Source organism: Delphinapterus leucas, chromosome 19, assembly GCF_059928025.1.
Source record: "Delphinapterus leucas isolate spDelLeu-1000000601 "Yukka" chromosome 19, BTC_Dleu_Yukka2, whole genome shotgun sequence".
Lineage (NCBI taxonomy): Eukaryota > Metazoa > Chordata > Mammalia > Artiodactyla > Monodontidae > Delphinapterus > Delphinapterus leucas.
In genome coordinates this window covers 20,935,646-20,963,608 of record NC_143147.1, presented here as the reverse complement: position 1 = coordinate 20,963,608, position 27,963 = coordinate 20,935,646, and the positions used below count along the sequence as shown (strand labels likewise).

Here is a 27,963-nt window from a genome sequence, read left to right as displayed (position 1 = left end):
CACACTGAAATGAAACTTTTTAATGCAATCTGCTGGTCTACACTTCACAGGGGCGAAGTCAACTTCCACTGACCAATGATCACAGGAGTTGAGTGACCAAGGCCGGCCTCTAACCAGCACGCCATGATTGCAGAGCACCCCCAGCTGTGGAGGGAGGGGTCCTCCCTACCCAAGGTGATGCCCTCAGCAACTTTCTGGGCACAAAGATGCTCCATGGTGGACAGTTTTTAAAAACATACAGCCATGAGAAGCATTTACTTACGTTGTCTCTCTCTTACCCACACACACACGTACATATACACATATATAAAAGTCGGTGGGAAGATGGAGATCTCAGGAGGAATTTTGGCCTTTGTTATTTTTGAGGCTAAGCAGAAAGTCAGGGAAGTTCTTATTTTTCCAATAACCACAGAGACAACCTAAAACTGAGGACTGGCTTCCACGTCCCCTCTCAGTGGTAGCTCCCGTCCCTGCTCAAGTGTTCCGCCCTCACCCGCAGTTGTCTTCTCCCTTCAAAGAGCAGGATGCTCGCAGCCATGGCCGAGTTCAGGCTGTCCACACCAGGCACGATGGGGATCAGCAGCCTCCCGCCCCCCGTGCTCTCAGCCAACTGCAGGGACTCCAGGCTCACGCCGCTGGTCTCCCCACCTATCACCACAGCTGCAGGTGCCTCTGTCCAGTCTGAGTCGTAAGTCTGGACCTCAAGTTCAGGGAGCCAGCCTTTATTGGCTGCACTTTCTAGATTCTCTTCCTCCTCCTCATATTTGTGAAACTTTAGGGGTCGTCGGTCACATACCCAGCCGTAGTCACTGGCCTTATTAGACATCTGGGCCTGGGCCTGTGTGTAAAGGCCACAGTTGTCAGCCACGTAGACGCGGGTGTCATTGGGCAGGTAGTTGGGCACTGCTTCCCAGTCCAGGTTGTTGATGATGGGCACTTGGAAATGTGCGCCCATACCTGCCCGCAGCACTTTGGGTTCCCAGGCATCCACACAGCCTAGAAAATAAGAGGATCCAATTAACATTACAAACCTTCCCAGACATGGGGACTTTGAAGTAAATCAGATTAATTCTGGATCAGGAGATAAAACAAAAAATGTCCTAGTGTGGCCTTCTTGGTGGCTGAGACCTCTGCCTCCCCAGCTATGGCGGTGTCCAGCCAAGGGACTGGAGGATTCATTCCTGCTAGTGCAGAAACAGATTTTATTCATCCCTTCAACATTTACCACACACAGGGAATTCCCTGGTGGTCCAATGGTTGGAACTCGGTGCTTCCACCCCTGGTCGGGGAACTAAGATCCCACAAGCCATGTGGTGAGGTCAAAAACAAAAAACAAAACAAACAAAAGAAACATTTACCACACACGTGCCAGACATTGGACGGGAGATGAGCGAGCCTTAAAGTCCCCAAACTCAAGGAGCTCAGGATGGAGTGGGCAGTGGCGTCGGGACGACATTTCAGCAGGTGACTACACTACCAGTAATAACTGATGTAAAAGAAGCATGAACAAGGTAATAGAAAACTCTCGTACGGAGCAGGGCTATCGAAGCAGGAAAAACCACCCGAGAACACAACACTGAGCGGGATCTTGAAGGTTAGGAGGGCTTTGTCAGAATGACCGGGTCAGAGAACAAAGTTACAGAAGTGGGAAGAAAAACTAAGTAAGGTAATTGGGCCAATTACTGAGTGGGGTTGGGATGGGGGTGAGGTGGGAGATGAGACCGGAGGCAGGAAAGGACCAATTTAAAGGAGGCTGGGTATGCCAGGCTGAGGAGTTTAGGATTTTATCCAGAAGACAATATAATGACCCTGAAGGATTTTAAGCAAAGTAGTGACAAAATCTGGTTTATGTTTTAGAAAGACCCATTTGGCTTCCATGCTGAATCTGGATCGGAGCAAGGAAGATGCTAGAAATGGGGAAATTAGACTGGAGGCAATTACAGTAATCCAAGGAGAACCAAGGCCACAGCCCTTTCTTCCATACACACTTCCTCTCCCTTCCGTGCAGTCGTGCTAAACCCAACCACCTCTATGCATCACCAGACACTTGGCCTTTCCCACAGGTCGGGAGACAGCAGGACCAGGGCACCACATATCCGCTATCCTCCCTGACTTGTTAGCACGAGTCTCCTCATTATAAGTTATATTAGAAGTTAGCCTGTCAAACTTCAGGATAGGTTAAGTAGGCAAACCAAGTTTATAAAGGAAAAAAAGACATGCAGAATGTACACTGTTCACATGGATCCCCAACCACAGGAACAAGGCATGGAAAGTGGGCTGTGTGCCAAGAGGTGGCAGGAGGGGCGGGCAGAAGAGGGGCCCAGACTGGAGGGGCGCCATCTAGTCGGACCCCTCCACCGGTGGGGAGCAAGGGACAAGGTGAGACTCCCCCTCATCCTGGTGTCCTCAGCACTGGCCACCACACCAAGTGTTCCTACTCTTTCCCTACCTCTCACACACCATCCACCAGCATCAATGTGGAAACCACACTGCCTGGATTATACAGGTGCATTCCCAGACCACACCTGCTCCCCAAGGTCTCAACAGTGAGGCAGGTGAGTGGGGTACTGATGATGGAACCTCACACCTCACTCATCCCAGCGGAGAGATGCATCCCAGCGAGGCCTGACTGGGAGGAGGAGCTGTCAGGAGCAATTCAGGCGAGTCTCAGCAATGGGACCACTTCAGTTTACACCAAATGGTAGCTTGACTGTTTCTGATGAATGATCCTCTCCCTCTCCGCTCCCCCCCGGGTTGTAACAGCCCTTTCAGGCATGTCCCAACTGTTAGGCAAGTCTGTTTGGAACCAAGGCTACTAATTCCCGTTTCTGACGAGAGGAGATAACCAAGTGTTCAAACCAGCATGTTTCTTCCCTGATTAATTATAAGTTCTTTAATAACGTAGCAGGTGTCAAAATAACTTTAAAGATAATCAACATGAATGAGTGTGCCAGGCACAGTGCTAAGTACTTGATATTCATCATCTCACTTAATCCTCAGAACAACCTTACCAGGTAGATTCTGTTATGCCCACTTTACAGATGAGGAAATTGACATTCAGAATACTGCTTACACATAGCTACCAAGGGACAAATCCAAGATTCAGATACATACATGTCTGCCCACAGAGCCATCTCACTTACAAACAGCCACCTAATCCACCCAGTAGCAGGTGCTCTTACCTTTGGTGAGCAACACTTTGCTGCAGCCTGCGCCAGCAGCAGATCGCAGAATTGTCCCCAGGTTCCCAGGGTCGCGGAGATTGTCACAAATCAACAATATGGGCAGTGTGTGGAGAAGCTGAGTCTCTGGGTATGTCATCTTGACGTGGTCAGGTTTGGCAAAAATCCCTAAAGAAACAAAAAAGGTGGTTCATTTGTCTGGCATGGGGAGTAATTTGACTTTTCATTTATTTATCATTCTTTGTGTATTCTTAATTATATACTAGATGAACACATTCTGATCGAGAAATTCAGTGCCCTCCTCTCCCTCATAACTGTTTTCAACCTTGGAGTGTATCCTTTCAGAACTTGTTCCATGCATCTCCCTACATGTATGTCCATCTACCCATATATAAGTGCTTTTTCTTTTACCTAAAAAAAAAAAAAAAAAAAAAAATCACACTCTATGAAATTATTCTGTAACCTAGTTATTTTTTTTTTTGTTTTTGGGCCTCACTGCCTGGCTTGTGGGATCTTAGTTCCCCGACCAGAGATCAAACCCGGGTCCTTACCAAGGACAACTATAGCTAATAAGAGCACAGTTACTTAGACTGAGTGGAGGACTTTAGTAGTCCAAGTCCCCACCCTATGGGAGAGTTCTGGGCACGGGGGCAAAGATTCCTAGGATTTGCTGGGTTACAGAAACAAGAGACTGTCCCCAGAATTTCCGCTCCCAACTAACAGCTATACAGTGAGCCCACTACAGGGAATATGCACGTACAACTGGTGTGAGAGGCCCTGGCCTAAACATTAGAATCTTGAAGAAAACGCCTTCCCTGCCCCAACGATCCCTTACTATCCAACAGAAATCTCTACACTTACACATTTGATTCTCATATCTTGAATGGCAAAAAAAGTACAAAGAGTTTAGTCTTTCCACATTTAGAAAAAAGACTTTCTAAGTGCTAACAGACAGTCTATTAGAATCTTGAGTTGGATTCAATCAAATGAAGACAAGGTTTCCTGTTCAACAGGCTAAACCGGGCGATAAATTGCAGCTTACTGCTCAGACCTGCTTCTAGAATAAGGGGGTCAACAATATATAGGTATTACCACACTGGCAAAGGTTTTGTGAAAATAGAGGGTAAATCTTTTGGTAAACATTTTAATTTTTTTGTTTTTGGCCGTGCCTCGTGGCTTTCGGGATCTTAATTCCCCGACCAGGCATCGAACCTGGGCCCACAGCAGTGAAAGCACCGAGTCCTAACCATTGGACCACCAGGGAATTCCCAACATTTTCTTAATTTTTAATTGAACACTTAAGGTTGAAGAAGTGACCCCCCCCAAAAAAAAATAAGGTCTGAGGAAGACTGATTATCCCCTAGAGACTATAAAAAAACCACAATACAAATGACAAAAAAATGGCTTGAGTCTCCACTGAAGATACAAGATGCACAGATTTGAGAACTGTATTTTTCTGGGTGTCTTAAGAAAAGGTTAGGCACCGTAATATTTTGAATTTGGTTTAAATAAAATTTGTTGCCCTGAGACAAATATGAACAAATAACCCCAAGTCTCTACTTCTAGAGACACACTGGATAACCACTGACCCATTATTCCTTGTGGTGTTACTAGGTCGGACCAATCCTTGATATCCTCAAATTTCACCTTAATGAGGCTAACACCTTTCAGCTTCTCAATGGGCAGCTCCTTTATGTATTCCAGACGGCTAAAGAAGAAAACTTTGGGCACAGCACCAGCCTTGAGAGCATCTGCAATCAGCCTACGACCTTCCAACAGGATCTTCCCTTGCTTTTCCCGAAACTGCCTGGACTTAACTACTGTCATCACACTGCTGTGGGTGGAAACAAAAAGACGGGTAATTACCAACATCCTCGTTACGGAGACACATCTAGTTCTAACAGACATGAAGAGCTTCGCAGGGAAAGAAACGAACTGTTAGACACTTATCTGCCCTCCATGCATAATAAAAACCAGTGAGTTGTGCTTCAAGAAGTCCTCCAACGGGAGGAAAGAGGTCAAGGTCTCGTTGTGAGGGGAAAGAGAAACGAGAAAACTCGACAAGCCTCAGGAACACATCACCTCAGCCTTTTGTCTCCAGGGAAAGCCTTATCATAGCGAAGCCCCGACTCTTCCCAGGTGCTGGGGGTCTGGGATGGGGGCACCTGACGCGACTGCTTCAGTCGCTGCTCGCGGGGACTGGCCTCTGCCGCCGCCTTCCGAGGCTGCTTCCCGGGACCGGGCTTCCGTTCCACGACCTGACCTGATGGAAACACCACTTTCACGGGGCTGCGCCGCAGCGCCCGGACCCAGCGCCGCGCATCGAGTTCCCAAGTCCGCACCACCGGCAACAACGGTCGCGTGGCCCAACAGGCGCGCTCCCCCAGCACCGCCATCTTCCCTTGCGCCGTGAGCTGCGTCACGAAGGCGCGCCGGCGGCGATCAGTGACGTCACTACCGCGCCGGCGTCCTCTATGGGCGGTGCGGTGCTGTAAGAGTAACGGCTGGTCATGGCGACTCGTCGGTCTCTGCACTTCGTGTTCAAAGTGGGAAACCGCTTCCAGACGGCGTGTTTCTATCGTGATGTCCTGGGAATGAAGGTGGAGACGGGGCGGAGAGGGGCTGGCGCGCGAGGGGGTCGCGGGAGGCTGAGCCCCACATGGCCGAGGGAGGGGAGAAAAGGGTGTGATGTGGATTTCAGCGGGAACCCGGGTGTCCGACCTTAGCCCCTAGACTTCCCATTAGCTCTGTGGTTTTCAACTTCAGGAAGAGTCGTGAGTCGCGGCTTGGGTTAGATGGACTTTGAAAGGGGGTCACACTTACTAGTCGCCGATTGTGTGCCCACACACGTTCTTTCATTTAAGTTTATTCACGAATGTTTATTCCTGCCCGTGCGAAGCTTCTAGTCTAGTGGGAAAGGTAGTAAATAAAAAGTTATATATAATACTCCTCCGGTGAACAATGACTCTGTTCTGGTTTGGAGCCTTTCGGTTTAGATATCAGCATTAGTCAGAGTTCTGCTTCTCTTGTTGCTGGTTTGAATGGTCTCTTGGATATTCAGTCTCTGGGTGAGTGCTCCAATTCTTCTCTCCATAGTCCAGATCTAAGTGTGAAGTGAGAACCCATCCTCGTCTCCAACACCTGGAAGTCGCCTCTCTCCAGCTCTGAGCAGCTGTGATTCTGCAGAGATCACCTGGGTGGCAAGAGCTGGTGGAAGCTATTGGGGAGCTTCCTGATAAGCAGGGACTTTAGATGTTGTCAACTGAAACAAAAATGCACAACCTAAAATTTTCGAGTTAAGTTGTTTTTGGGAACCTTACTGAGGACTATAGCCTGGAAGACAGCCTCTCAGATAGCTCTGAGGAACTGCCCCGAAGAGGCAAGGGCGGAGCTAGAATATATATGAGTTTTTTTCTGGGGGGGGAAAAAAACCAAAACCACGTAGTTGAACATCAAAAGATTACTGCTAATCACAAAAACAGACATCTCAAGTTAATGCTTCTTTCTTTTTTTTTAACTTGGGATTTTTAAAAATAAACTTATTTATTTATTTTTGGCTGCATTGGGTCTTCGTTGCTAAGCACGGGCTTTCTCTAGTTGCGGCGAGTGGGGGCTACTCTTCGCTGCGGTGCGCAGGCTTCTCATTGCGGTGGCTTGTCTTGTTGCGGAGCATGGGCTCTAGGCGCGTGGGCTTCAGTAGTTGTGGCTTGGGGGCTCTAGAGTGCAGGCTCAGTAGTTGTGGCGCATGGGCTAAGTTGCTCCACGGCACGTGGGATCTTCCCGGTCCAGGAAGTGGTCCCCTGCATTGGCAGGCGGATTCCTAACGACTGCACCACCAGGGAAGTCCCAGAAGATGGGTTCTGGATTCATTGAAATTATTCCTTAGATATGCATCTTAAATATCTAGGGCCAGCATCCAAAGCATGGAATGCTTCTTGTTTTTCTCCATCCTGAATTCCCTTCAAGGTGCACTGTTGGTGGGCCACTGCAGTAGCTGATGCCCTGGTCCTTGTAGAAATGGAGTTGCAGGCGACATTCTTCGTTTACAGTGTGCAAGAGTGCGATTTAATGTAGAGACACCGCAGGAGACATGGAGTACAAAGGGAGTTACCTGAATTCATCAGTCATTTAAAAAACATCACCCGCTTCATGGTTCTGTGTTGGGCTTTGGTGACAAAGATGAAAATAACCCTGGTATCTGTCCTCAATTAAAGCTTCTGGCTTGGAATGGGGGTGGGAATTGTACATTGCTGATGGTAACGGTACTTGAAATTTGATGATAGAAAACCACAGAGCTCTCTCTTAATGTGTTTCCTCATTGATAAAAGGGTGGTTGTAAAGATTAAACACATTATTATATGTGTAGTATTTGACACATGGTATGTATTATGTAAGTGTTAGCTACCATTATTATAAAAGTACAACAGTAGGAGAGCTTTGACTCTAACCTGGTCCTCAGGAAATAATTCATGGAGACCTTGTACTTGAGGTGACCTCTAAAGATAGGTGGGATATCCATAGACCTAGATTAGAGGGAGGAGTATACTAGAAAAACTGAACAGCCAATGCAAAGTTAAGATATGTTTGGGAAGCACCACTAGTTTTATGTGCCTTTAGTTTTTTGGGTTTTTTTTTGTTGTTGTTGTTGGCTGCTCCACACGGCTTATGGGATCTTAGTTCCCTGACCAGAGATCGAACCCCAGCCCTGGCAGTGAGAGCGCGGGGTCCTAACCACTGGACTGCCAGGGAAGTCCCTGGTAGTATCTTGAATAATATGATAAGGAATTTGGATTTCATGTCATAAAAAGTGGGGAGCTCTCTTACATTTTAGAACAGGGCAGTGGTGTGATCAGAGCTGTGCTTTAGGGTCTTAATTTTATGGTGGTATTAAGGAAAGAGATCAATAAGATGATTTCTAATAAATAGTCTGTGCGAGATGTGATGGGAGCTTGAACTGGAGCAGTAGCTGTGGGACTTAAAAAGGAAAACAGAAACTGACACATTGAGAGCCTACTGTGTAGTAGGTTCTGTGTCAAATGCTTTAATAAATTTTCTATTTTCACAACATATTAGGAGACTCAGATCCTAATATGTTGTTCTCAGAGTTACACAGCTACTAAGTGAAGGCCACACTTCTTTCACTACACAGTACTGCTTCCCGATCTAAATATAATAGATTTTACAACTTTGGTTGGTTGCCTGACCCTTGGTATCAAGCCGATCTTTCTTACCTCTACTACTTCCAGCCTGGGAAAGATATACAGCTCGTTATCTTTTGTTTGTTTTACACAGAAAGCTTACAGATAATAATGTCTGTGTTTTCACATTTTAGTCTGTGCTAAATATGCTGTGTGTACTACTAGGACAACTTTGCCATTAATCCTCATTCCCTTACCAGATTCTTCGGCATGAGGAATTTGAGGAAGGCTGCAGAGCTGCCTGTAATGGGTATGACCCCTTGTTTCTTAAAATCTTCTTTAGTCTCTGAATACCCCTGAAGAACAGAAAGCAGTTTCTCAAAGCGAGTAGAAGGCAGTAGAATAAATTAAGGAGGCAATAAATTAGGGAGGCAGCTTCAGGGTCACAAATAAGTATATGCTGTGGATGAAGCAGTGTCTTATGGAGTATCTCTTAAGCTCAGTAACCATGGCAAGCTGAGAAATTCCAAGGCCTGATGGGAATTGCATGCTTGACAATAGGCAAAAAATGAGTTAAGGTCAGGTGGGACGACTGTCCCTATAGGATTCAGCTCCCTACTTTAAAGAAAAGGTAAACGAATCTTTCCCTCAAGTAAGTGCCAGACAAATGGCCTTTTGAGCCTTTGGTGATGGGGCCCGTGAGCGCTGTGCACAGCTGCTCTTAGCACCGGCTGAGGTCATCTCATCCTTATGGGTACTTGGAGGACCAGAAGGGACTGCCCACCTCTTTGTCCCAATCGTTCTTTGGGGGCAGCCTGAAGCAGATTTTGTCTGTGGTCACTGGGTTCATTTTTTTTTCATTTTTCTAGGCCTTATGATGGAAAATGGAGTAAAACAATGGTGGGATTTGGACCTGAGGATGATCATTTTGTTGCAGAACTGACTTACAATTACGGCATTGGCAACTACAAGCTTGGCAATGACTTCATGGTAAATATCATTTTGTTCTAGCAGATTTTTGGCTGTACCTTTTAGAGAGGTCACTGATACGGCTGTAGATAACGATGACTGCTGATTGATGGCTTTGGGGTGCAGTTTAGTGATTCGTTTTTTGATATTTTCTATTTAAAAAAGAACAAAACCAAGAAACCTGCTTGGGCCCCTGTCTCCAAGCTGGCTCAGGATGAAATGTGTTCTCCCACCACTTAGGAATCAAGCTCAAGACTTAGAGACAGGTTTGAAGGAGACAAGACTCCCCTGGGGGAATGACTGCATCTCGGGAGGTGGAAGGGCCAGAGTCAATGGTTCGTCAGGTCCTCATCACCATCCAGGGAAATATTTTCTCTCTAGTGGACAGTTGTGATTGGGGTGAGCGATTGCAGTCAATCCTAGTCAGAGAAAAATCTGAGAAGGTTTTAAGGATAGAAAGAAGGTGTCATTGCATGCACTGCATTCATTAATGCATTCAAGAATTCAAGTTATTGTGCACCTGTTATAGTAATAGTATCTGTCATTTGCTGAGCAGTTACTGTGTGCGAGAGGGAATGTCACTGGGCCCAAATACATAGCAAGAGAGGAGTAACTGATTCTTACCCAGAATCTACTGAGCAACTCTACCTCATGCTAGATGTTATTTTGCTCATTTGATCTCACTATTCCTGTTAACTCATGTTAAAATAACGGTACCTAGATGGAAGTTTGTAGGACCATATATATATATATATATATATAAAGTGTTTTGTAAATGGAAAGGACTGCTCAGGTATAACATATTAATACATTTCTCTTTCTCACTCTCCATGCCTCTCACTAATTTATTCATTTAACAGATATTTATTGTGACTTGCTCTATGCCATGTACCTTGTTAGGTCCTGGGGATACCATTTAGAGCATGTTCCCTGGCCTAAGCAGTTTCCTGTCTGATGGGGGAAACAGGTAAAGAGACAACAAGAATACCGTGTGATAAGTTCTAAGATAGGGATAAGAACAGGGGAATGTGGGAACACACAGGAGGAATTTCCAGCCTGTGCTCAGATGAGAGTTCAGGAGCGGCTTCCCAGAAGTGGCGTCTGAGCAGGGTGAGGGGCAGGGAGGGAGGGTGAGATGGCTGTCCTCAGCATGCGCACAGGCCTGGAGGTGGCAGGGAGCATGGCGCCAAGAGAACTGTGAGTGACCCACTCTGGCTGGAGCTTAGTGTGTGAAGAAGGGAGTGGGTAGAGTTGAGGCTGGAGGAGTGAGCAGGGGCCACATCATACCAGGACGTTCAGACTTTATTCTGAAAGCAGAGTGGAGCCACTTTTAAGCAGGGGAATGACGCAGTATTTGCCCTGTTCAAGAATCCGTGGCTAGAGCAGGGAGGTTGGGTTGGCAGGGAGCAGGACTGGAAGTGAGGCCATGAGCACACAGGATACACAGCAACCTGCAGTTCCGTAACTAACAAACGCGGCAGTAGTGGGGGAGGGAGGGAGAGGATGGATTTGAGAGATGTCAGAGGTAGAGTTCATAGGATTTGGTGATTGAGTGTATATGAGGGTCTCTGTGTTTCTCCTTATCTTTCTTTTCTTTACTCTCCAAATTTAAATCAGGGAGAAAAAAAAAGAGCAAAACCATCTTGGTGCCATAAACATTTAATCGGCTCAGGTCAAATGTTGATCAGTGGGCCTGCAGGTACTAGAAGCCATGTAGGTGGAGAACAGCTTGGTGGCTCCACTGTGGGTCTTCCCAGGAGACTTTGGTAGTAAGAGAGCCCTGATGAAAGGTGCCTTCTGTGCTGCTCCTCAGTTCATGGAACACAAAGAAAAACAGGTTAAATAGAACTCCCATATGTATAAAGAACCCCTGTATAGTGAAAAGAAGAGGAAGTCTCTTAAACATTGAAAAAGATGTTCAACTTCCGAGCTGCCATCTGTCATCTATCAGATTGGCAAAAATCAAAAGGTGTGATAACACACTGTGAGGAAGGGTGTGGGAAAACTGCCACACTCATGCATTACTAATAAGAGTGTGAAGTGGTACAGCCTCAAGTTTGGCAGTATCAAAATAATTAGTGCCTTTACCCTTTGACCTTGCAGTTTCACTTCTAGGAGTTTAGTTTATGCATATGTTAACAAATATGTGAAATGACCTGTGTATTAAATTATTTATTATTGAGTGCCTGCTACGTGCCAGGCACTGTTCCACGAATTTCGGATAAGTGGTGAACAAAACAGACAGAAATCTGTGCCTGGTAGGGGAGGGGGCCCAGGGCCTGACAGACAACAAATAATAAATTTCAATGAGGCTTCCCTGGTGGTGCAGTGGTTGGGAGTCCGCCTGCCGTTGCAGGGGACACGAGTTCGTGCCCCGGTCCGGGAGGATCCCACGTGCCATGGAGTGGCTGGGCCCGTGAGCCACGGCCGCTGAACCTGCGCGTCTGGAGCCTATGCTCCGCGACGGGAGAGGCCACAACAGTGAGAGGCCCGCATACAGCAAAAAATAAAATAAAATAAAAAAATAAATTTCAATGAATGAATAAATAAATAATATAATGTAATATATGTTATTGAATATTTTAAAGGTGATTATTGTAATGGGGTAAGAACAGAACAGGATAAGGGGGGTTGGGAGTATGGGGCAAATGACCAGTTTTATTTATTTATTTATTTTTTTGCAGTACGCGGGCCTCTCACTGTTGTGGCCTCTCCCATTGCGGAGCACAGGCTCCGGACGCGCAGGCTCAGTGGCCATGGCTCACGGGCCCAGCCGCTCCGCGGCACGTGGGATCTTCCCAGACCGGGGAACGAACCCGTGTCCCCTGCATCAGCAGGTGGACTCTCAACCACTGCGCCACCAGGGAAGCCCCCAGTTTTAATTTTAAGTGGGGCGTTGAGAGCAGGTTTCTGTGAGGAGGTGACATCTGAGCAAAGTCTCGGAGATAAGGGAGTTAGCCGTGTGGATATCTCAGGGAAGAGCATTTCAGCTAGGAAACAGCCAGTGCAAAAGCCCTCAGACAGCGCCTGGCACGTTTTAGAAAACGTGAGGAGGCCAGCATGGCTGGAATAGAGCCAGGGGAGAGGGGGAGGAGAGGGGCTCAGAAATGACATGGGTCAGATTGTCTTGGCCCTTTCAGGCCATTGTAAGCCATCCCTGAGTGGAATGAAGAGCCATCAAGGGTTTTAAGCAGAGGAACAACAGCATGGGGTTGCCGTCCTGAGATAGACTGTAGGGTGGGTTTCAGGAAGTTTACTCTGGCTGCAGAGTGGGTGATGGATTGACAAGACTGGAGGCAGAGAGAGGCTGATCTGCAGTCCAGGCTAGAAACGAGGCCGGGCACATCGGAAGGCATAGTGCGCATTCTTAGGCATTTTGATTAATTTAAATAAAGAATGTCTCGACAGTTGGTTTATGTATTTTGGTTTAAAAAGCAAAATTAAAAAGAGAACATTTTAAATAAGTAGCTGGCGAGCCAAGGGTAAGTTCAAGATTTCTCTGACCAGATCTCGAAAGTGAGGAGAGATTATCTTTGGTATTAAATGAATCAACTTTCTCTGGCATTTGTGTTTCTGTCCTACAATTCACAAAGTTTGGAATCTTTGTGGGAGAAGAATGTCCAAAACCTACTTCAAAATTACTAGCAGAAAATTTTGAATGCCAATTAAATCTTAGGTGATTTGATGTAAAGGCAGTGGGGTTTTGCTTCATTATCTTCTATAAAAGATCTGTTGTGATTACGCACTTGGGTGATACTGTTGTTTGCCATAGGGTATCACGCTCGCTTCTAGCCAGGCCGTCAGCAACGCCAGGAAGCTGGAGTGGCCACTCAGTGAAGTGGCAGAAGGTGTTTTTGAAACCAAAGCTCCAGGAGGATATAAGTTCTATTTGCAGAACCGCAGTCCACCTCAGTCAGGTAATTATCCCCACACTGACAAAAGCCCTCTGTCTAAAGGCTTCTGATGGAAGGAGAGAGGGAGCTCAATTTCTGTCTCCTGTGGAGTCTTTCTATATTGACATGACACATCTTTCCCAAGCCAGTGTTGTTATTTGTCTTCTAAGAAATTATATTCTCATATCAGAATTTGAGTGCATCACTGTAGGGGTTCTGGACTGGTTCTATCTATTCTACTGGTAATGCATCTGTTTAGGATACTTTCAGCTGCAGATATTAGGTACCCAACTGTAGCTTGAACGGTAAGAAAATGTTTTAGTTCACAGAGCAGGCATTCTCTGGGTAGGAAAGACTTCAGGGTTAGTTGATTCAGCAGCTCAGCAATGGCATCAAGAACGCAAGTCTTCTCTCTCTGCATCCTCTTGTCCTCAAGGGTCTGCTTCTCCCCCTCAGGGTTGTAGGGTGGCTGCCAGTAGCAGTTGAGGCTACCTGCCTCCACATTCTCATCTGGTAGGAGGAAGAGAAACTGACTTCCTGTGGCTCTTTTTTAAGAGCATAGCAAAACTTTCCTAGAATCTTCCAGCAACTTCCTGGTCAGAATTGATTCCCATGCCTGCTCCTGAACCAATCGCTGGCAGGCAAGAGAAATAGGATTATCCTTAGACCGGTTAGTCATATCCTGCAGCTAAGGTCAGTTTCCCAGACTACAGTGCTGGCTCTTGGTCAGTGTGGGTGAATGAAGTGAGGAGCCCACCGCCCTGACTGCCGCAGTGAGTGGGAGAGAAACTGCATGACGTTTCACGTACGAGGCATCCTCGTCACACATGTATTTAATCCCTGCAAATTCTGCTACCTGCTCTGCCAAGAGAAAAACAAAAGCAAGGAAAGGGAAAAAAAAAATACTGGTGAATAGCAAGGGCACTTCTGCCTGTCATTCAATCAGTGAACACAGGCCCCTAAGTGCGCCTGAGGTGAAGACATTCTCTTTCCCTGCTGGTCTGCCTCAAGTCCCCAAGGCCCCTCATACTGAGCCTGACAGTTGTGTTTATTGCTGCTTGCTTTTCTTTCTTTTTTTTTTTTTTAAATATTTATTTATTATTTATTTGGCTGCGTTGGGTCTTAGTTGTGGCAGGCAGGCTTCTCTCTAGTTGTGGCGCATGGGCTGTAGGGCACGGCGGGCTCTGTAGTTGCCCCGCAGCAAGTGGGATCTTAGTTCCTTGACCAGGGATCGAACCCTCATCCCCTGCATTGGAAGGCAGTAGGGAAGTCCCTACTGCTACTTGCTTTTCATCTGGAGCTCAGCAAAAGAAAGAGCGATGTTCCAGTGTGGGAGGTTAGGCTGGTACTGTGGGACGTACTGAGAGATGGTATTTCTGAACTTCACTGGTAATGTAAGGGATTCCTGTGAGTATTTTTATTGATAGGTGATAGGTGTTTTATATACTAACTTTGAAACTTAACTCCTGCCACTCATTCCATTATACATTTTTTCCCTAGTCTTAATGATGTTTCAGTACATAAAATAATACAGGGCCTCACAATCATAAGGGTTTTTTTTTTCTTTGCTTTCTAGATTTGGTTTTTATATTCCAAAGATATCAATTTAGGGTATTGACATTAAAATTCAAATATTTTCTAATGACATCATCTTGAGTACCTCCAAGTAACTTGAAAAGTTTTCCATAGAATCTTTTTTTTTTTTTTTTTTTTGCGGTACGCAGTCCTCTCACTGTTGTGGCCTCTCCCGTTGCGGAGCACAGGCTCCGGACGCACAGGCTCAGCGGCCATGGCTCACGGGCCCAGCCGCTCCGCAGCATGTGGGATCTTCCTGGACCGGGGCACGAACCCGTGTCCCCTGCATCGGCAGGCGGACTCTCAACCACTGCGCCCCCAGGGAAGCCCCATAGAATCTTTTTTTTTGGTTACTATTTTTTTCTTTTTTTTTTTTTGCGGTACGCGGGCCTCTCACTGCTGCGGCCTCTCCCGTTGCAGAACACAGGCTCCGGGCGCGCAGGCCCAGCGGCCATGGCTCACGGGCCCAGCCGCTCTGCGGCACGTGGGATCCTCCTGGACCAGGGCACAAACCCACGTCCCTTGCATCGGCAGGCGGACTCTCAACCACTGCGCCACCAGGGAAGCACTGGTCACTATTTGTTTTTTGAATTTTATTTATTTTTTATACAGCAGGTTCTTTTTAGTTATCCATTTTATACATATTAGTGTATATATGTCAATCCCAATCTCCCAGTTCATCACACCACCACCACCTCCCGCCACTTTCCCCCCCCGGAGTCCATACGTTTGTTCTCTACATCTGTGTCTCAATTTCTGCCCTGCAAACCAGTACCATTTTTCTAGGTCCCACATATATGCGTTAATAAACGATATTTGTTTTTCTCTTTCTGACTTACTTCACTCTGTATGACGGTCGCTAGATTCATCATAAGATGTTTTTGTTCTTTGGAATGATAATACCTTTGGGGCATTAATTTCTGGTTGGTGATATAGTCAAATCTATAAGTCTAGCCTGGTGTCCGTACTTCTTTGAATGAATCACTCCTGTGTAGTTTCACCCACTATGACTGTTCCTGCCCCTACTTCCCTTCAGGGTCTGAATCACCTGGAATTTGTTGATGTCTCAGTGAATGGGGAAAACTAAAACAGTCTGCCAGGTAGAGGCACCTGTGAGAAACACCTTGCTTTAGCCATGGTATTGCTTGTCTAGAAAACGGGACTAAGGCAGTGAAAACTGAAGGAAAATGCACTGAATTTATCCTAGTCAGATACAGACTTGGAACAGCTCTTCAGAAAGTCACTTTACAAACTCCTTAAAGAAAAATTTTAGTATAATATCTAAAAAGACTATCCAAAAAGACTTTTAAGATACTCCTCAAACAACTTATGTCTCAGAAGCTGGAGCTTCTTCATATGCTTCAACTAAACAATATATTGCAACAGACAGGATACAGAAGCAGATGTAAGAATCCAGCTATCTTCTACTAATCCAGACCTTAAAGAGATTCACAAAAACGTAAAATGATGCTGTTCTTGTCATTGCTTGTTTTGGAAAACACAAGTTATTTTTCACACAAAAAATGTAATATTCTTATTATTTTTAAATGAATTAATATGCAAATTTAAAAAGTCACTTTACAATATAAAAGTTTCCAATAATGATAAGTGTTTTAATATAACTTTTATTCTTTTTACCAAAAAATAGATGTTTTTTTCCCCTAGACACACAGATATGCAAAAATAAGGAAGAAGAAAACAGATAACCACTGTTAACATTTTACTTATTTTATTTATTTGGTTGCACTGGGTCTTAGTTGCAGCATGCATGTGGGATCTAGTTCCCTGACCAGGGATCGAACCCAGGCCCCCTGCATTGGGAGCATAGAGTCTTATCCACTGCACCACCAGGGTAGTCCCTGTTAACATTTTAGAGTATATCTTTCCAATCTTTTATCAAAAGAAATAAATATATAATTAAATATATATGGGATTCCATTGTGTGACATTGTAGGAAGAGAAACAGTTGTCTGTTGTTAGATATTCATGTTGTCTCTGGTGTTTCGTTGTTATGAGCAACACTGTGATGAATGTCTTTGTGACAAAAGGCCTTAATACATCCGCAGTCACTTCTTTAATTGCTGAAAATGGGATTGCTCTTTCAAAAGCAGTGGAGGGTTTTTAGATACATTTTGTCAAATTGTTGCTCAGAAACGTACTAATTTACACTCTGCCATTATTACATGATTGTGGGTTTTTCCCCCTGTACTATAACAGTTAACACTGTGAACTTTTAAAATTATTTGCTAATTAGATAACAAAATGTTTTATTTGAATTCTATTTATTTATTTATTTATTTATTTATTTATTTATTTTTGGCGTGTTGGGTCTTCGTTTCTGTGTGAGAGCTTTCTCTAGTTGTGGCGAGTGGGGGCCACTCTTCATCGTGGTGCGCGGGCCTCTTACTGTCGTGGCCTCTCTTGTTGCAGAGCACAGGCTCCAGACGCGCAGGCTCAGTAGTTGTGGCTCACAGGCCTAGTTGCTCCGCGGCATGTGGGGTCTTCCCAGACCAGGGCTCGAACCCATTTCCCTGCATTGGCAGGCGGATTCTCAACCACTGCGCCACCAGGGAAGCCCCTTATTTGAATTCTAATTTCTTTGTGAGGTCAAACATGCATTCATATGTTCATTGACTGTTCCAGTTCCTCCTTTTGTGGATTACTGCTTCGTGCCTTTTGCTTATTTTTCCAGGACGTGCATCTTTTGCCTATGATGTTTAAAGGTGATTTAAATATTTTTAACATATTTAAATATTTTAATATTTAAATATTTTAAACATATAAAATATATATGTTGTTAAAAAAATGTTTCCTACTTTGTTTTATTCTTTAATTTTGATAGTAATTCTTTTTTTGATTGTTGTCTAGGGGTTTTCCATTTCATGTAATTAACCTAGCACATTTTTTTCTTCATGGTTTTTCTATCTTTAGTGTCAGATTAAAAAAGATCTTTCTGGGCTTCCCTGGTGGCACAGTGGTTAAGAATCCACCTGCCAATGCAGGGAACACAGGTTCGAGTCCTGGTCTGGGAAGATCCCACATGCCGCGGAGCAACTAAGCCCGTGCGCCACAACTACTGAGCCTGCGCTCTAGAGCCCGCGAGCCACAGCTACTGAGCCTGTGCACCACAGCTACTGAAGCCCTCACACCTAGAGCCCGTGCTCCACAACAGGAGAAGCCACCGCAGTGAGAAGCCCGTGCACCGCAACAAAGAGTAGCCCCCGCTCACCGCAGCTAGAGAAAGCCTGCACACAGCAGCAAACACCCAACGCAGCCAAAATAAATTAATGATAGATAAAATAAATATTTTAAAAATCTTATTTATAAAAAAAAGGCTTTCTCCACCCCAAAATTGTTTAAATAATCACCCATTTCTAGTATTTTCATGGTTTCAGTCTTTAAACTTAATCCTTTAACTCATTAGGAATGTATTTTGCCATTTAGTTTAAAGGTGTAGCTTCTTCCCACCAAATAAGAAGCCAGTTATCTTTTTTTTAAAAAAAATTATTTATTTATTTTTGGCTGCGTTGGGTCTTTGTTGCTGTGCGTGGGCTTTCTCTAGTTGCAGCGAGCAGGGGCTGCTCTTCATTGCGGTGCGCGGGCTTCTCATTGTGGTGGCTTCTCTTGTTGCGGAGCACGGGCTTTAGGCATGCAGGCTTCAGTAGTTGTGGCACGTAGGCTCAGTAGTTGTGGTGCATGGGCTTAGTTGCTCCGCGGAAGCCAGTTATCTTAATGCCATTTATCTTTATTGAATAATCTGCCCTTTCACACTGACTTAAAATCCCTTTCTTATAAACTAAATTCTTATATATACTTGAGCCTGTTTGGGTCCTTCTGTTCCATTCCTTTGCACTGCCCTGTTCATTCCTGCTGTTTCGTTACCCTACAGATCCTGTATTAAAAGTAACTCTAGCAGTGTCTGATCTTCAGAAGTCCTTGAACTACTGGTCTAATCTACTGGGAATGAAAATTTATGAAAAAGATGAAAAGAAGCAGAAGGCTTTGCTGGGCTATGCTGATAACCAGGTGAGCAATCTTGGAGAGAAGTAATTGTTACTATGAGTTTGGCTTATAAATGAAGTTAACATGAAGGTTATTCTCATAGTTTCTTCATAGTAATTCAATATTTAGGACAGAAAGAAGAAAATTAAAATTGCTGGTAAGCTCACCACCCAGATATTACCTTTGTTTATATTGGGGGAATGTGTCCTTCCAGGAGTGGATTTGCTGAGTCAGAAGAGATGTAGGCAAGATTTAATGCTGTAATGATAATCTTTTTTTTTTTTCTCTTAATAACTTAGCATTTGAGCATGATTTAGTCCTTTTACTTTGAGCCAGAAGGTCTACTCCTAGGAATTTATTTTACAAACGTACTTATCCTACACGTGCACAAAGAAGTATGTACAAGGTTATCTGCTGCGGCATTGTTTGTGATAGCAAAATATAAGAAATAACCTAAATGCCCTGTGGATTCAAGCAATAGTTCAACCATTTATGGTTCATCCACAGAATGGATTAGTAAGCAGCCATCAAAAAGAATGAGGCGAGTCTCTATGTGCTGAGATGGTAACATTAATTGGAGAAAAACAAGGGACAGAATAGTGCATAAATTATGCTACCATTTGTGTAAAAAAAAAAAGGATATATGCCTGTGGATGCCTGCTGACTGGTTGCCTTATTCCTTTAGCCCTGTTTGAATTTTTTTCTTTTACCACGTAACCTGTTCCAAAAAATAAACCCGCTTTCTCATGTTTTTCAGTGTAAGCTGGAGCTACAGGGCATCCAAGGGGCAGTTGTTCATGCAACAGCTTTTGGACGAATTGCCTTTTCTTGCCCCCAGAAAGAGGTAATGTTTGGTACCAGGTCTTTTGTTTAAACTCTGTGACTAGCTAGTTCAAACAGCTAGGAAACTTGACCCTCCCTTCTCTAGGTTCATGTTGATTGTGGCTTTCGTATCAAGTTCAGCAGTTGTCTCAAGAGCAGCTGAGATATAAAATCAAACAAGTGGTGCCAGAGTCTTCTGGTTGATCTGAGATTCCTCTGGGGCTTTCGAGGACCACAGCCCAAGAGTGGTGTGGGACCCCTTGCTCACTTTGCTTTTTTGTTTTCCTCAAGTTGTCAGACTTAGAAGATTTGATGAAAAGGGAGAACCAGAAGATTCTGACTCCCCTGGTGAGTCTGGACACTCCAGGGAAAGCAACAGTGCAAGTTATCATTTTGGCCGACCCTGTAAGTATTACCTAGGAACAGGACAGGCTGCACCAGGGCTTTCTTCTGAGGTGTCTTTTTGCCAAATTTCTTTTCTCTCTTTTGGTGTAGGATGGACATGAAATTTGCTTTGTGGGGGATGAAGCATTTCGAGAACTCTCTAAGATGGATCCAGAAGGAAGCAAATTATTGGATGACGTGAGTCTCTTTTCTAAATTTATCTCACCTTCAGCTCAAGGGGGTGCTGTTAAGTGTGTATGAAGAAGGACCCAAGCATCAGGGCCAGTTCTTACTTTCAGAACCGTGTCCTTTTGAGGTGACTTTTTGAGCCAGAGGCTTGTGTCAACTTCATTGCCACCTATGTGACTCTTACCTGGGTGCAGTATGTGTGCCTTCCCTCCACCTCGGGCTGCCTTGGAGAACCACTGCTGCTAAATACATCACTGTTCTGCTCGGTGATCGGAAGTGCCCCGACGCCACCCCCTCTCACTACCTTAGCCCCTTGGTCATCTCTTCTCCACTCTACAGCATCGTTCTCTTCCTTCCTAGCAAATTGTTCTCATAAGCATACAAACTAACTCTAGTATCTTCTAAAAATCTTTTATTGACCCCATATCCCTTCTCCAGATTTGTTTTAAAAAATCTCCCTACACGCCGTTTCTACTTCTTACCTCCCATTCACACTTCACTCTGTTCCGCATTGGCTCCTGTCACGCAGTGAGACGCTCGCATTGACGTCATCGGTGACCTCCTCTTGCCAAATCCAGTGACTATTTTTCTGTCCTCATCAAACACGATCTTTTAGCAGCACGCAGTGTTGTACCCCAGCTTCTAGCACATACCTCATATGTAGCTGGAACTCAGTGAATACTCTGCTGCTGCTGCTGAAAGGAATGAATCAATCTGTCCTGGTTCTGTCGCTTAGGATCTATGTGACTGACCTTAAGAAATTTACTTCAAGTCTCTAAACTGTAGTTTTTTATCCAAAAATTTGAGGAAATAAGATTATCCACCTCATAGGATTGTTGTGTTGTTTATAGAGCTTGGCAAACTGCTGACATAATAACGGACACTCAATTGTTGTTCATTAAAGCTGGAAATGTACAAAAAATATAGCGTTTACAAATTTTACCATAAAGGAAAATAGAATCTCAGGCAACCTCTTAGTTGACAAATTGGCTAGATTGTTCTTCTTGCTCTTTCATATCACTGACCAATTTCCTCCTTTTTTTTTAAAAAATATTTATTTATTTATTTGGTTGTGCGGGTCTTAGTTGCAGCAGGCGGTATCCTTAGTTGTGGCTCGCAGCCTCCTTAGTTGCGTTGTGGCCTGTGGGCTGCTTAGTTGCAGTACGTGGGCTCCTTAGTTGTGGCATGCGTGTGGGATCTAGTTCCCTGACCAGGAATCGAACCTGAGCCCCCTGCATTGGGAGCACGGAGTCTTATCCACTGCGTCACTAGGGAAGTCCCCAACTTCCTCCTCTTTTGAGCTCTCTTCTCCCTTGACGTTGGGGATCCTGCCATCTTCCTATCTCTCTGACAGCTTCCCCTCAGCCACAGGCATCTTTTTCTGTGACTGATCCTGAAATGATTTTGCCCACGGTCCCACTTTGGCTGTCTTTTACTCTCTCATTATACATTCTTTCTCTTCTCTGAGTAGAAGTTACCTGTTACTGTGGTCATCTCTGCGCAGAGCTTCAGCCATCATCCATTCTCAACTTCCTAACTTCTAGTTCCCACTCCCCACTAAGCTCTAAATGAGCATTTTTCATTGTTGTTACTGCGGTAAAATATACATAGAATTTAAGTGTACAGAAATTTTAGTGTCCACTTTGATGATTTTTGACAGTTACATATACTCGTATAACCACTACTCAAAATATAGTACATGCCAGAATTCTTTTTTCTTTGCTGAGTGGTATTCAATTTTATGAATATAACAATTTGCTTATCCATTCTTCCAATGGTGGACATTGAAGTTTTTTCCAGATTTTTATCTATTTTAAGGAAGACTGCTCTGAACATTCTCACGTAACTTTTCTTGTGGACATGTGTTTTATTTCTCTTGGATAAATACCTGGGAGGGGAATTGCTTTTACTTTCTAAGAAACTGCCAAACAGTTGTCCAAAGTGATTGAACTGCTTTACACTATTGGCCATGTATGTATAGAAGAGTTCCAGCTGCTCTGCGTCCTCACCAACATTTGTGTGTTGTCTTTTGTCCGTTTCTTTCTGTAACAGATTTTATTTTTAATATTTCATGATTTAAAATTCCATATATACACAAAAGAGTATAAAATCCCTATGTGACTGTCACCAGTCAACTCTGCCATAATTTTTCATCATTCCTTTCCACCCCACTTGTTTTTTTGGCAGTGGGGATATTTGTTGGAGAATTTTAAGGCAAATTTCAGACATCATGTCATTTCAACCCTAAATACTTAAGTATTTTACACATTTTAAGATGATTTGAAAAGTGAAAATTACAACATTGTAAAGGAACTATACTCCAATAAAAATAAGTTTTTAGAAAAAGCAAAAATTAAGGAATTTTCATATATACAATATTGATATAATCACATCTTAAAAATCAACAATATATCCTTTTTTTTTTTTTTTTTTTTACAGCTAACACAGTGTTATATTGCCTCCTTATATCAACCTCTTATTTATTTATTTGACTGCGCTGGGTCTTCATTGCGGTGCGTGGGCTTCTCATCACAGTGGCTTCTCTTGTTGCGGAGCATGGGTTCTAGGCATGCGGGCTCAGTAGTTGTGGCTCGTGGGCTCTGTGCAGGCTTCTCATTGCTGTGGCTTCTCTTGCTGCGGAGCACGGGCTCTAGTCACATGGGCTCATTAGTTGTGGTGCACGGGTTTAATTGCTCCACGGCATGTGGGATCTTCCTGGACCAGGGATCCAACCCGTGTCCCCTGCATTGGCAGGTGGATTCTTTTTTTTTTTAACATCTTTATTGGAGTATAATTGCTTTACATATATCCCATATCTCCTCCCTCTCGCATCTCCCTCCCACCCCTCTAGGTGGACACAAAGCACCGAGCTGATCTCCCTGCGCTATGTGGCTGCTTCCCACTAGCTATCTATTTTACATTTGGTAGTGTATATATGCCATGCCACTCTCTCACTTTGTCCCACCTTACCCTTCCCCCTCCCCATGTCCTCAAGTCCATTCTCTATGTCTGCATCTTTATTCCTGTCCTGCCCCTAGGTTCTTCAGAACCCTTTTTTTTAGAATCCATATATATGTGTTAGCATACAGTATTTATTTTTCTCTTTCTGACTTACTTCACTCTGTATGACAGTCTGTAGGTCCATCCACCTCACTACAGATAACTCAATTTCATTTCTTTTTATGGCTGAGTAATATTCCATTGTATATACGTGCCATATCTTCTTTATCCATTCATCTGTTGATGGACACTTAGCTTGCTTCCATGTCCTGACTATTGTAAATAGAGCTGCAATGAACATTGTGGTACATGACTCTTTTTGAGTTATGGTTTTCTCAGGGTATATGCCCAGTAGTGGGATTACTGGGTTGTATAGTAGTTCTATTTTTAGTTTTTTGAGAAACCTCCATACTGTTCTCCATAGTGGCTGTATCAATTTATATTCCCACCAACAGTGCAGGAGGGTTCCCTTTACTCCACACCCTCTCCAGCATTTATTGTTTGTAGATTTTTTTGATGATGGCCATTCTGACCAGTGTGAGGTGATACCTCATTGTAGTTTTGATTTGCATTTCTCTAATGATTAGTGATGTTGAGCATCCTTTCATGTGTTTGTTGTCAATCTGTATATCTTCTTTGGAGAAATGTCTGTTTAGGTCTTCTGCCCATTTTTGGATTGGGTTGTTTGTTTTTTTGATATTGAGCTGCATGAGCTGCTTGTATATTTTGGAGATTAATCCTTTGTCCATTGCTTTGTTTGCAAATATTTTCTCCCATTCTGAGGGTTGTCTTTTCATCTTGTTTATGGCTTCCTTTGCCTTGCAAAAGCTTTTAAGTTTCATTAGGTCCCATTTGTTTATTTTTGTTTTTATTTCCATTTCTCAAGGAGGTGGGTCAAAAAGGATCTTGCTGTGATTTATGTCATAGAGTGTTCTGCCTGTGTTTTTTTCTAAGAGTTTTATAGTGTCTGGCCTTACATTTAGATCTTTAATCCATTTTGAGTTTATTTTTGTGTATGGTGTTAGGGAGTGTTCTAATTTCATTCTTTTACATGTAGCTGTCCAGTTTTCCCAGCACCACTTATTGAAGAGGCCGTCTTTTCTCCACTGTACATTCCTGCCTCCTTTATCAAAGATAAGGTGACCATATGTGCGTGGGTTTATCTCTGGGCTTTCTATCCTGTTCCATTGATCTATCTTTCTGTTTTTGTGCCAGTACCATACTGTCTTGATTACTGTAGCTTTGTAGTATAGTCTGAAGTCAGGGAGCCTGATTCCTCCAGCTCTGTTTTTCTTTCTCAAGATTGCTTTGGCTATTCAGGGTCTTTTGTGTTTCCATACAAACTGTGAAATTTTTTGTTCTAGCTCTGTGAAAAATGCCATTGGTAGTTTGATAGGGATTGCATTGAATCTGTAGATTGCTTTGAGTAGTATAGTCTATTTTCACAATGTTGATTCTTCCAATCCGAGAACATGGTATGTCTCCATCTGTTTGTATCATCTTTAATTTCTTTCATCAGTGTCTTATAGTTTTCTGCATACAGGTCTTTTGTCTCCTTAGGTAGGTCTATTCCTAGGTATTTTATTCCTTTTGTAAGCAGGCGGATTCTTAACCACTGCACCACCAGGGAACTCCCAACAGTATATCCTTAATGTCACCTAAAATTCAGTTCTTATTAAAATTTCCCTGACCACCTAAAAAATGGTTTTATACAGTTGGTTTGCCCTGTGTATTTTCTTTTGTTTCTTTACTGCCCTATGTATTTTTTATTTAGCTTTAATATAATTGGACTATATCAATACAGAATAATTTATCTGATCCATTGAGTTTCATGACAAACTAATTGGAAGACACACCACTGATCTATTTCACATTTTAGCCATTCTCTAACCTCTAAATATAAATTTATTTTCACTCTCTGTGTCTTTGCTCACATTATTTTATTCTCCTAGAATGTCCCTTCTCTCATTTGAATATTTGCTTATATTTCAAGGCCCATTTAAATTCCTGTTTTAAAATTTTTTGACTGTTTTTCTCTTTCTTGTTGTTGTGTTGGAGTTCTGGATACGAGTCATTTGTTAGATAATCTGCAAATGCAAGTACTTTCCCCATTCAATGGCTTGACTGTTTTCTTAATATAGGCTTTTGAAGAACAGACATTTCTCTAAGTCCAGTTTATCAACTTTTTCTTTTATGCTTAATGCTTTTTTTGTCAGACTAGTGTTATAGCCAGAGAAACTTTTTACCTGGATAGACCATGGACATTTCAACTCCACATGCCTATAACTTAATTTATCCTACTTCAAATCCAGTCTTCATTAGTATAATAGAAAAATAAAAATTACTATTTATTAAGCATCTCCTATACTGACATGTTCTTAAGTGCCTTATGTATATTCTGCAACTCTTACCATAATCTACAAGGTGGATAGCATTCCCTTTTCAGATGAAGAAACTGAGGCTCAAAAGAGTAAGTCACCCAATATTATACATTCAGTAAGTGGCAGGCAAGGGCTCAAACTGAGGTCTTTCAAGTTTCAAAGCCAGTTCTTTTTTCCTTCTATACTCTGCTCCCGCCCCTGAATAGCACTATATATTTGTTATCACAATTGTTTAAGCTAGAATCCTCAGAGCCAGTTTTTCTTTTAACATTTAATATGCTTTTTATTTTAGAATAGTTTTAGATTTACAAACAGAGCCGTTTTTGAATACTGTTTCTCCTCACTCCTACATTCTATTAGCAATTAGTCACCAAGAGCTGTGAGTTCTACCTCTGAAATCCTTTGTCTATCTACTTCCCTTTTGAAAAAGCTCTCATTTTCACCTGCAATACTGCAAAAGCCTCCTCCCACCTTCCAGTCAATCCCTGTTGCTAGCACTAGCTCTCAAAGCATCAATCCAATAATTTAAAAAACGGTTTAGGGGCTTCCCTGGTGGCTCAGTGGTTAAGAATCCACCTGCCAGTGCAGGGGACACGCGTTTGAGCCCTGGGTCCGGGAAGATCCCACGTGCCGGGGAGCAACTAAGCCCATGCACTACAACTACTGAGCCTGCACTCTGCAGCCCACAAGCCACAACTGCTGAGCCCATGTGCCACAACTACTGAGCCCGTGCGCCACAACTGCTGAGCCCATGTGCCACAACTACTGAAGCCCGTGTGCTTAGAGCTCGTGCTCCGCAATGAGAAGCCGGCGCACCGCAACGAAGAGTAGCCCTCGCTCACCACAACTAGAGAAAGCCCCTGCGCAGCAATGAAGACCCAGAGCAGCCTAAATAAGTAAATAAATAAAATTTTTTAAAAAGAGACTCCAGTTTTAAGCTGGGCTCCCCTGCCCTCCCTGCCCACAAGCCCCTTTCTATGACCTCAACCTCATGGAATGATAGGGTAAAAGGACTCTGGTGGAACCAAAACATATTGTTATTAACAAGGCTTCTTTTTTAATTAAGAGGTTCCAAACCAAACAGTACCAACATCAGCGGAATGGTGTGGGAGGAGGCGTGGAAAAAGGAAATCATTCCAGGCTCATTGCTAAGACGTCAAAATAGCGTTTCACATTTGGTCTCATCATTAGACTGAGTCTCCTGAGCACTAAAGATTCTTGAGAGCCCACCCAGACTCTGAGAATGACAGCACTTTCTGTTCCAAAGAGCCCACAGCGGGGTGTGCTTGGCCTGCTCTCCAGGCAGCGTCAGCTACACTTTCCGGCTGCAGGCTCTGCCCTTTACTCTGCAAAATGAGAACTAACAAGCGATTGCTTGATACCCATCAGCATCCTCTGTCAAAGTAAACACAAGACTCTATATTGAATGAACATTTTTTCTTCTTTTTTTAGTTAATTAATTAATTTATTTTTTGGCTGCGTTGGGTCTTTGTTGCTGTGCCCGGGCTTTCTCTAGTTGCAGTGAGCGGGGGCTACTCTTCGTTGCGGTGCGTGGGCTTCTCATTGCGGTGGCTTCTCCTGTTGCAGAGCAGACTCTAGGCACGTAGGCTTCAGTAGTTGTGGCACGTAGGCTCTAGAGGGCAGGCTCAGTAGTTGTAGCGCATGGGCTTATTTGCTCCGCGGCATGTGGGATCTTCCCGGGCCAGGGCTCGAACCCGTGTTCCCTGCGTTAGCAGGCGGATTCTTAACCACTGTGCCATAGAAGTCCCTGAACATCTTTTAATTGTTAATTTCTTGATTGTGGGCAGTGCAGTGAGGTATGAAGTAGACTATGTGTTTTATTTTATGGATTGAGAATAAATAAATATTCCAATTCTGTTTCTATAGGCAATGGCAAAAGATAAAAGTGATGAATGGTTTGCTGCACAAAATAAACCAAAGGCTTCAGGTTAACGGAAGACATCACGTGGAACAAGCATTAGTGATTCCTGTCGAACACCTGTGAGGCCTGATGTGTGCATTATGTGACAAATGTTCTCACAACTTGGTGGTTTCCTGTATAGGCAGAGAGGCTGGGTGGTGAAGATTTGTGTATTTTTATCTTTGAGAGCTCTGATATATCTTAGAGAGAAAATCCTATCATTATCAGTCCATCTAGAGGAGAGCTCTTGCTGTCATCTGTGCCATCCCTGGAAGGGTACATTTTTTGTGTAACTGTATTAACATTAGTAGTCAGTTCTTCTGCAGCCTGGGACAGCTGTATTGAACAGGACCTTTGGTTGGGAATGGAGGGAATTTTGATAAGTATGTAGATTTAATGAGAACAAATAAACCCAAATCAATTGCTTACAGCAGGAGTACTTCTAGTACCTGGTGACAGTATGCTGTTCTAATGTCTTAACTCTGGCAGGCCTTGACCAATAAAAAC

The 27,963-nt window shown here is 43.7% G+C and overlaps 2 protein-coding genes across 5 annotated transcripts; one reads left to right on the top strand and one right to left on the bottom strand.

The window, feature by feature from the left end:
- Positions 1-5,605, bottom strand: MRM3 (mitochondrial rRNA methyltransferase 3). Of its 4 annotated transcripts, XM_089900655.1 has the most exons (5): positions 5,525-5,595; positions 5,265-5,445; positions 4,772-5,016; positions 3,183-3,350; positions 1-996 (listed from the first exon to the last, which is right to left on the bottom strand). In XM_089900655.1, exons 3-5 carry the CDS (start codon positions 5,007-5,009, stop codon positions 452-454), a joined length of 951 nt encoding a protein of 316 aa, XP_089756781.1. In that variant the 5' UTR covers positions 5,010-5,016; positions 5,265-5,445; positions 5,525-5,595; the 3' UTR covers positions 1-451. The 4 variants fall into 4 exon arrangements, with proteins under 4 accessions (XP_089756781.1, XP_022451484.1, XP_089756779.1 ...); XM_022595776.2 differs by having other exon boundaries at positions 5,265-5,605; XM_089900653.1 differs by having other exon boundaries at positions 4,772-5,445; positions 5,525-5,601.
- GLOD4 (glyoxalase domain containing 4) lies at positions 3,952-27,884 on the top strand. The gene is made up of 9 exons (XM_022595780.2): positions 3,952-5,782; positions 8,581-8,630; positions 9,190-9,310; positions 13,062-13,206; positions 18,647-18,783; positions 19,517-19,603; positions 19,873-19,986; positions 20,077-20,163; positions 27,423-27,884. The coding sequence occupies exons 1-9, from the start codon at positions 5,693-5,695 to the stop codon at positions 27,486-27,488; spliced, it is 897 nt and encodes a 298-aa protein (XP_022451488.1). The 5' UTR covers positions 3,952-5,692; the 3' UTR covers positions 27,489-27,884.
- The last annotated feature ends 79 nt before the right edge of the window (positions 27,885-27,963 follow it).